Source organism: Ctenopharyngodon idella, chromosome 9 (genome assembly GCF_019924925.1).
Source record: "Ctenopharyngodon idella isolate HZGC_01 chromosome 9, HZGC01, whole genome shotgun sequence".
Taxonomy (NCBI): domain Eukaryota; kingdom Metazoa; phylum Chordata; class Actinopteri; order Cypriniformes; family Xenocyprididae; genus Ctenopharyngodon; species Ctenopharyngodon idella.
The window spans coordinates 38,019,029-38,029,344 of NC_067228.1; the positions used below are offsets into that span (position 1 = coordinate 38,019,029).

General features: G+C 43.4%; 1 protein-coding gene across 6 annotated transcripts in view; it reads left to right on the forward strand.

Moving 5' to 3' along the window:
• Positions 1-6,440, forward strand: part of LOC127518761 (macrophage mannose receptor 1-like) — a 58,852-nt gene extending 52,412 nt beyond the window's left edge. For 3 of the 6 annotated variants that reach the window (XM_051905867.1, XM_051905868.1, XM_051905869.1), the window contains exons 2-5: positions 21-59; positions 150-506; positions 4,828-5,172; positions 5,338-6,439. In XM_051905867.1, coding sequence (XP_051761827.1) covers positions 23-59; positions 150-506; positions 4,828-5,172; positions 5,338-5,699 — 1,101 coding nt within the window. In that variant the 5' untranslated portion in view covers positions 21-22 and the 3' untranslated portion in view covers positions 5,700-6,439. Of the gene's footprint in view, positions 1-20; positions 60-149; positions 507-4,827; positions 5,173-5,337 lie in introns of all 6 variants that reach the window. The other 3 variants (XM_051905871.1, XM_051905870.1, XM_051905873.1) reach the window with 1 other exon arrangement.
• The last annotated feature ends 3,876 nt before the right edge of the window (positions 6,441-10,316 follow it).

Consider the following 10,316-nt stretch of genomic DNA (forward strand, 5'->3'; position numbering starts at 1 on the left):
TTCTCACATTTCTTCCTCAGAAATGGACCAAACTCTCTATTTCATTCTTCTTCTCATTGGTGAGTGTTTGTTGTTTTATTTATGGTTTATAGTTTCATCAGGTTTGACTCTGTTATGAAAAGCATTAAATCAAACCCTCTCTTTCACAGCTCTCTGCTCCGTATCTGAATGTGTTCAGCGTCAGTATCACTTTATAAACGTGATGAAGAACTGGACTGAAGCTCAGAGATACTGCAGAGAGAATTACACAGATCTGGCCACCGTTGACAACATGAACGACATGATCGAGCTGAAGAAGAGTGTGAATGATGGAGGTGTCTGGATTGGGCTGCAGAGGACGGGTGTTGATAAATGGCAGTGGTCTTCAGGTGATTCTGCGCTCTATTTGAACTGGAGACCTGGAGAACCTGAAGGCAGAGATGAGTGTGCTATGATGAGAAATGGACAATGGCATGATTATCCATGCAATAACAGCCTGACTTTCATCTGCATTTCATCTAACAACAGTGAGTTCAGCTCCCTACAATAACAACAAACATGAATTTATAAAAAGATACACGTATAATGTACAAAATTTTAATCCAATGTTAAATGTTGTTCTTTTTAATCTGTTCATAAATATAGGGGAGACTGTGGATATTTAACCACTTTCAACTTCTGTATAGAAAATTTTATACTGTAAATTATGAATTCAAAAATATCAAACCATTGTTTTGACCAACATAAATTGTAATGAATTAATGAAATGCATAAAATGTCAACATAACGACATACAGCAACTTGCCCCATCTTGATATTTATGGACAAAATTCTTGTCCTGAGAACAAAGAACAAAAATCTCAACACAAACTCATAAGAACATCATTCTTAGATTAAGTTTGTGTGAACTCACATAGACACATTGTCCATTACAATGTAAAAGACATTCAGACCCGAAACAAGACAAACCGTCTCGGATTTCGACTGTAACCCTGCTTCCCTGAGAACAGGGAACGAGACACTGCGTTCTAGAATGGGGAACGCCCTCTCGCGACCAGTGTCTGAAACAATCTGTCAAATACATAATACAGGTGTAACCAGGAAGTATAAAAGGGGCACCTGGAGAACATGTCATCCGCTTTTCGCCTGAAGGGACTGACAGCAGGCATAATTGAGGCATGGCAACGAGACACAGTGTCTCGTTCCCTGTTCTCAGGGAACCAGGGTTACAGTCGTAACCCGAGACGTTCCCTTTTGAAATGGAACTCGCACTGCGTCCTAGAACGCAAATGGGGAACGAAATACCCACGCCGCCATGCCGAGAGGAGTGCATGCCAAATGGCTGAGAAACAAGGCTTTAAAAAAAAGCCAAGCACTCAACTCCTTCTGGTCACACAAGGCTGTCGGTGGCAATACTCCCTATGGCCAAAGCCGAGCTGAAGCCTCAAAGGAGGGAGCCCTCTGATAAAGAGGGCATGACTCACCAAGGCTGCTCAAGGCAACATCTGGCAGAAGAGGTTCCTTAAAGGGAGTCAGGCGAGAAAGCTCGAGTAGAGCTCTGGCCAGTCACTTTCAGGGGGACAAGCATCAACCCCTGGAGCCACCAGGGAGGCCAACCTAGCCCAAAAAGAGGCCTAGTCTGCCAGCAACCTGTCTGTTCATGGAACAGAGTCCCTTACTTTAAAACCCCAAAAGGGCAGCCAAATGAGAGGGACTGCAGAAAGGCAGAAACCACTCCTCACCGGAAAGAGACAGGCATCCCAGGGAGCAGAACTCAGCAAAGTGCTTCCCAACCCTCAAATCGAGGGGAGTAAACTGCTCAACCTTGGATCTACAGAATGCTAAAAAGAACATTCTGGAGGCTGACTATTCTACATAGACCCCAAGGGGCTACTAGCTTCAACAGAAGCTGGTCTAAGGGGAGTAGACACCAAACTTCTAACTAACCCTAGACCGAACTCAGGGAGCAAGGTCCAAAATGGTAGAAACTACAGCCTAGACAAAAACTGACCTTCCCAGGAGGCTGAGAAGCCTTCTACCAGTGATCAAAGCTCGGGAGTGCAGAACTCCGAAAAAAGAACCCTACTAGAGGGGAGTAAACAGACCCAACCAAGATGAGTAAGACCAAGCTAAGCAGACGGCTGGGAGGCTCAGAAGGGAGCCTACAACTAAGCACAGACAAGAGAACCAGCATCTAAAATTAGCCTGAATAAAGAGCTAAGAGCCTGGCTCATACAACACAACGGGAAGTCTGTATGAGGACCAACACAGAAAGAAGGGGTCCACCCTGGGGCAAAGAACCAACCAGAACCTACCACAGAGGCAGCCTGAAAAAAGGCCGGCGCTAAAAGGCAGTCGACTCGAGAGAAAAAAGCCACCGGGGCTAAGCAAGCTTGGAATACTCGTTGGCATTGCCAACACTGGCTATATACTCAGCAAATAGCTTTAACCCTAAAAGCAAGGGGAGTAAACCATGCAGCCTGGCTAAAGAGCATAAAGCATACTCAACCAAACACGAAGGAAGGGAGTACCAAATGTGCTCAACCTAAGCCGTAGTGGCGGGAGGCATATCGGGGCAAAAGAGCTAAGAGTAAGCGAAAAACCCAAGTTAGGACTCAAGGGTGCAGACCTGAACAAAGCCTTTTTTTTTTTTTTTTTTTTTTAAAGAGCTCAGGCGAAAAAAGAGGCCTAAATAACAGTATAGAGGCCCTCAATTCTGACCAGTGACTTGATAACATCAAGGAGCTCAAAACATGGCTGGAGGGAAGGTTACAACTAGCTCTAAAGAGCGAAGGCTTCAACATATCGTATTCAACTCTCAGAAAGAAAAGAAGCCAACAACACTCAAGACATCCAAAGGGAGGTTCAGAAAGCAGAACCTAAACCACCTAGGTGTCTAATTTATGCCACACACCAAAAGGAACTGAGGCTCAGCATATCGCATCTACTCTAATATTAAGAGGAGCAACGTTCTCCTAGGCCGAAAAGGAGGAGGCCACAAACTTGCCTTGCAAAAAGGGAAGATGGGAGGGCCTGCTAGCCAGCCTCAGGACCGATGTAGAAGCGCCTGTGGGGACGAAGGGTATAGAGGGACAGAAGAACCTCTTCTTCTGTCCCTCTATACCCTTCGTCCCCACAGACGAGGGTGGAGGGTGGAGTGTGCAAACCCTCAGAAAGGGAAGAAATACTTACTGGCGTTCAGAACGCCTGTGCTGTATAACTTCCCTGAGATCCTGCTTCTTGCTCCTAGATTCTCGCCTTCTCTGTGAACTGCTCCTCAGAGGAGGAGGGGCCCGAGCGGCGACGCTAGATTTCTGGCCCTGTCTATGGTCCTCAGACCAGGACGGGCCAGGTCCCCCCGGCTGTCTGGGCGTGGATTCAGACCGGCGCGGTATGCAAGATTTAAAAGCTGCTGAGCGCGCCCAGATAATTCACAAATGTCTCATCAATAGGAGGCATCGCCACATATCCATGCTCATGCAACCCTTCAACATTGGTATAATTCGCATGCCCAATGTCGATGGATGCAGGCTGAATAAGGGTTCTTCCATGCTTTCTCGATCTCAGAATGGAGATCGGGAAGGAATGGAAGGCTCACCGGGGCTGCGCAACGGTGGCTAGAAAGATAACGTTTGTCCAATCTACCACGAACAGTCTCTTCCTGAACGAGCTCCCACGACAGCTTTAATCTATCTGAAGCGTGCCCCATCACGTCGAGCAGCTCCTCATACGCGGGACAGGATGGCCGAGATGGCTCAGATCTAACACTTTCACTGCCAAACTCGGCCATCGACTGCTCTTCATCTTTGCAAGGAGCCAAAAGAGCACTATCTGCTGAACCAGAGGATGCAAGAGAAATAGCATCCTCGTTGAGCAGGCGAGCTGCCGAATCGCGAGAGACAGTGACACCCTTCTCAAAGCGGCGAGCTCCACCTGTGAACCCCATGACTTAAGCCGCCTCTCTACCTCAGCACAAGAGGGGCCCTAGCCGCCAGGCACAGATGTCTGTCCTTCCTCTCTCAAGAAGATGGACAGACGAGAGCGGAGCGTCCTAATGGGAAGACGCTTGCAATGCATGTACATCTGATCCCTCGAGAACAGAGCGTGCATGCTCTTCGCCCAGGCAATGAACGCACAAGTTGTGTGTATCCTCCGGTGTCAAGGACATGGATCAGCACAATGCTTGAAACGTTTCTCAGCCATGATAAATTGTCTTACCTTGAACAGATCGCTACAGACAAACAGTCCCTGAAGACGAAAAGAGGATGACATGTTCTCCAGGTGCCCCTTTTATACTTCCTGGTTATACCTGTATTACGTCATAGGCTGTCGCCGACCAATAGGATTGTCGTGATTTGACAGATTGTTTCAGACACCGGTCACACGAGGGCGTTCCCCATTTGCGTTCTAGGACGCAGTGCAAGTTCCCTTTCGAAAGGGAAACTAACATTATCATTAATATTGCAACAATATTCAATTGTATATATTATTAGTCTAAAATCCAACATTTTGAATGAATTTTTACTGACATATTTCTAAGAACTAGTTAATGAACATATTAATATGCAGTGTAACATCTCCATCTGTTTGAAGATTCTCTCATTCAGCTCTTTGTGTCTGAATCCAGTTTTCTAGAGAAATGTGTGAGGAAACAATGTGGAAATAAAAAGTTGTATTAAAATGATCATGGAAATTCACAAATGTTACTTAATGTTGTATGAGCAAAATCAGTCGACACATGTTTATGATGCTTCCATCGCTGCTCCTGTTTACATCCAAACCATAAAGCAGTGTGAGAATAATGAACAAACTGATTCATGAATCTGTTTCCATTTGTTGTTCTTAAAGCGAACAGAGGACTCGTCTTTATCAATCAAACGAAGAATTGGAGAGATGCTCAGAGTTACTGCAGACAGAATCACATTGATCTGGTCAGTGTGAGGAACCAGAATGAGAATCAACAGCTTCAGAAGTTCATCAATGATAGTCACATATCTGGTGATGTCTGGATCGGTCTGTTCAGAGACTCATGGCAGTGGTCAGATCAGAGTAACTCCTCATTCAGATACTGGAATTCTGGTCAACCTAATAATTTGGGAGGTAATCAAAACTGTGCAATACTCTATCCGAACACACAGGAAAAATGGTATGACTACTATTGCAACCACCAATATCCTTTTGTGTGTCATGAAGGTGAGCAGATCCTCACAAAACACACACAATCCATCCATCACCTCTAGATATCTTAAAGTTCACACTACATGTCTGACATGACAAATTCCTCCACAGTGTTTGTTCTGCATGTTGTTTTTGATCAGTCTCTCTCTAGTTTCTGCTTGTGGTTTGTTTTGTGTCCAGATAAACTGATCCTGATCAAAGAGAATCTGACGTGGCCTGAAGCTCTGAGATACTGCAGACAGAATCATATGGATTTGGTCTCGGTTCATTCAGAAGAGATTCAGCGTCGTGTGATGAATGTGGTTAAACAGGCGTCTACTGAGGCGGTGTGGTTGGGTTTACACAACTGCTGCAGCCTGAACATGTGGATCTGGGTCAGCGGAGACATCGTGTACTATCAGAACTGGGCTCCATGGAACGGAACGACACCGGAAGAGTGCCGCCTCGAGAAGAGAAAAGGAGCAGTTCAGTCTGGAGGAGATCAGCGCTGGATCAGCCTTCCTGAAACTCGCAAACTCAACTTCATCTGCAGCAGATATTAAGAGTGAATGTTTGTGTGTTTACTTACATTCACTGCTTTCATTCTTCATTATTTCTCTTATTTACTTGTATTTGTTTTAGTAAGTTCTGAGTGAATCTGCTAACTGCTAAATTTGAATCATCATGGCATAATGTAATCTTTTTAAAATGTTTTAACATTAATGTTTCATATTCATTCCCCCGGTTTCACAGACAAGGCTTAAGCTAGTCCTTGACTAAAATGCATGTTTGAGCTGTTTAACTGAAAGCAACTTGTACTGGCATATCTCAAAATATGTCAGTGTCATCGTTTTGACTCAAGATGAACACCAGTAATGTTGTTTCTAGTGAACGTTTATAAAAGCTACTTAAATGCCCTAAATAAACTAAGGTCTAATCCTGGCTTAGGCTAAGCCCTGTCTGTGAAACCAGGCCTTAAGATGTTAAGTGTGTTTTATAAATCTCTTTGTATATCTGGTGTGGTTACATCTCTTTATGTTTTCACTAACAATAACTGGTTGAATGTGAATCTGTGAGCAGCAGCTCTTCAGAATAATATTGTTTGTGTCTCAGAATGAAATCTGGTTTATTCTTAGAAAAGCTGAAGTGAAGGTTGGGTATAAAATATCTTGTGTTTGATCAAAACCATCAGATAAACATGTGAAACGGAACATCAGCTCAAATAAACTCATCTACAGTCAGTATTCTCGCCTCTGATTATTTCCTGATTTTCAATGTCACAATGACCGCTCAAATGACAGATATGCAAAACTTGAATTTGACTTGATCACACAGTTTTCTTTTCAATTGTAATGAGGGGTCGGCAGAGCGGGGATCCATTTGCAGCTTTATTTAGAATAAACACCAAGGCAGACAGGGGCAAAGGCAAGAACATAAACAGGGACAGGCAAGGGTCGAGGCAGGCGGCAGACAAACAGTATTGGGTCACGGGCGGAGATCAGGGCAGGCAGCAAGGAATCACAGTCCAGTACACAGGCAAGGTTCAGGGCAGGCAGCAGAGAATCACAACGAATAAACAGTCCAACGGAAACAGAGTAAACAGTCCACAAGAAAACGCTCAGAGATGATCACCGGGGCAAATCAAGACTTCGCAATGAGGTGGTGTGTGTGTAAGTCCTTTATAGTCCAGGTAGTGTGCTAAGCTGTATGTGGCAACAGGTGATTGGTGTGGAGTGTGCATGTGATTGGCAGAGAGGATAATGGGAAATGGAGTCCAGGAACTGACAGGAACAGACGGTGATCGTGACATCAATGATTCCTGATTTGATTTCTTCTGTTTTCCTCTCGTCGGCTGGTTGATTAATTTCAGAGAGCTCTGTCGAATCTTGAACAATACTGTAAACACGAAGAGTAAGAAACAGAGCTGAGAGTGAGCCAGTGAACACTGCTGTTGTACAGATAGATTTGGCAGCCTGTACAGGTGCACGCATAGCAAAAAATCAAACATGTTTGATATATACGACTCTTGATCAGGTTGCCTGTGACGTGATACCCGCTATAGCCAAGTACAGTGAGCAAGCGTCACCTACCGGATGTTGCTTGCTTCTTTAGCTGAAAATTGGCAGCCACTAACATGCCACGAAAGTGGAATATTGAAAAAGAAGATCACTCATATTCTTTTTCTTCTATTTTGTTTTTCACTGTAAAGCAGAACGTGTGGCAGGAAAGCCAGCTGACAACATCGATTGTCCTCCATTTGTTTTTCTTCTCAAGTCACGTTTGATCTCGCGAGTCTCCGTGAGATCTCGTCTGACTGTGAAATCGTTCCTGCAATCAACAGGAGTGTGGCCAGAGATTGTATATAATAGGGAGATAAGAGGGTCTGTATCTCTTACCATTGGAGAAAGTGTAACGGCTAACTTAATCACGTGCGACACCTCTCAGCCTATCGTGTAATGGTCTCCTTCCCTGCGTACCGACACAGCCGGAGCGTTAGCATTAGCCGTTACGCTTTTTTGGCTAAAGGTTGCAGGCTGAAGTACTGAGGCTTTCCCCTCATTGTTCCGGGAAAAGATTCAAAGCTTCGAGAGTCTCGAAAACAGCGGCATCTGATGTTTAGTAAAAAATAAAGCAGCCAAAATCCTGTGAAAGAAGCTTCGTCGGACGAAGCGAGACAGCAGCTACCACACATTCCATAGATAGTTTCATGTTACGTGCTCAAATAAAAGCCTAACAGTGCGTGTGTGTGTTGAATTTCTCTCTGTGATAAATTCATTTACCCATTAAACTGTGGCATTTAATGCCAGTATATGAATATCAATATGATGTAATAGAAGAATAATGTACACATATCCTATATGATTTGTATATGGCAAATATTTTATTTTCCTGAAATAATTTGTATTCTTCATATTTCTTGTAAAAAAAAAAAAAAAAAAAAATTACAAATTGTAAAATTGTGAAAATGTAATTGAATAAGTCTGAATGAAAACCTACTCGTTGTGGTGTTCATTAAATAAACACTCTGAAAAATAATTAATGAACTGGCATGTAGCCTCTTTATTTCTTCAGCACCGAACTTTCACATGTGCTTAGCTCTCTATTACTTTCTTGTTCTAGCTCTATGCGCTTGGGTATCTGCCAATTGTATGTTTGGTACTACTGCCATCTGTTGTAGCTTTATTACTTTTGTACTGCAATGGATTAAACCACTGAGCTGGTAAGCAGAAAGTTGATGGTTCGATCTCCAGTCATCACCACCAGTGTGTCCTTGATCAAGACACTTTACTCCAGGTTACTCCACAGGGATCATCCCTGTAATAAAAGTAATGCAAGTCACTTTGTATAAAAGCATCTGCCAAATGTATAAATGTAAATTTGATTTTTGTAAATCATTTTTGTAAGTGTCTCGGGCACAAATGCTCAATAAAGCTGCTTATTTCTTAAAGTTTACTTTTTCAAGGTTCTACTATAATATACATGCATACATACATTTCATACAGTTTCTATTTGGGGGCATAAAGGGTTACAGTGGGTACGGAAAGTATTCAGACCCCCTTAAATTTTTCACTCTTTGTTATATTGCAGCCATTTGCTAAAATCATTTAAGTTCATTTTTTTCCTCATTAATGTACACACAGCACCCCATATTGACAGAAAAACACAGAATTGTTGACATTTTTGCAGATTTATTAAAAAAGAAAAACTGAAATATCACATGGTCCTAAGTATTCAGACCCTTTGCTCAGTATTTAGTAGAAGCACCCTTTTGATCTAATACAGCCATGAGTCTTTTTGGAAAAGATGAAACAAGTTTTTCACACCTGGATTTGGGGATCCTTTGCCATTCCTCCTTGCAGATCCTCTCCAGTTCTTTCAGGTTGGATGGTAAACGTTGGTGGACAGCCATTTTTAGGTCTCTCCAGAGATGCTCAATTGGGTTTAAGTCAGGGCTCTGGCTGGGCCATTCAAGAACAGTCACGGAGTTGTTGTGAAGCCACTCCTTCGTTATTTTAGCTGTGTGCTTAGGGTCATTGTCTTGTTGGAAGGTAAACCTTCGGCCCAGTCTGAGGTCCTGAGCACTCTGGAGAAGGTTTTGGTCCAGGATATCCCTGTACTTGGCCGCATTCATCTTTCCCTCGATTGCAACCAGTCGTCCTGTCCCTGCAGCTGAAAAACACCCCCACAGCATGATGCTGCCACCACCATGCTTCACTGTTGGGACTGTATTGGACAGGTGATGAGCAGTGCCTGGTTTTCTCCACACATACCGCTTAGAATTAAGGCCAAAAAGTTCTATCTTGGTCTCATCAGACCAGAGAATCTTATTTCTCACCATCTTGGAGTCCTTCAGGTGTTTTTTCATGTGTCTTGCACCGAGGAGAGGCTTCCGTCGGGCCACTCTGCCATAAAGCCCCGACTGGTGGAGGGCTGCAGTGATGGTTGACTTTCTACAACTTTCTCCCATCTCCCGACTGCATCTCTGGAGCTCAGCCACAGTGATCTTTGGGTTCTTCTTTACCTCTCTCACCAAGGCTCTTCTCCCCCGATAGCTCAGTTTGGCCGGACGGCCAGCTCTAGGAAGGGTTCTGGTCGTCCCAAACGTCTTCCATTTAAGGATTATGGAGGCCACTGTGCTCTTAGGAACCTTAAGTGCAGCAGAAATGTTTTTGTAACCTTGGCCAGATCTGTGCCTTGCCACAATTCTGTCTCTGAGCTCTTCAGGCAGTTCCTTTGACCTCATGATTCTCATTTGCTCTGACATGCACTGTGAGCTGTAAGGTCTTATATAGACAGGTGTGTGGCTTTCCTAATCAAGTCCAATCAGTATAATCAAACACAGCTGGACTCAAATGAAGGTGTAGAACCATCTCAAGGATGATCAGAAGAAATGGATAGCACCTGAGTTAAATATATGAGTGTCACAGCAAAGGGTCTGAATACTTAGGACCATGTGATATTTCAGTTTTTCTTTTTTAATAAATCTGCAAAAATGTCAACAATTCTGTGTCTGCAATATAACAAAGAGTGAAAAATTTAAGGGGGTCTGAATACTTTCCGTACCCACTGTATACACACTCAAGGAATAAAGCCCTTCTATGCATTATTAAAAGTTCTTGTTTTATGTCAGAATTAAAAGATTCAAAGACATTATTCTTCAGTTGATGAATATGATTTAT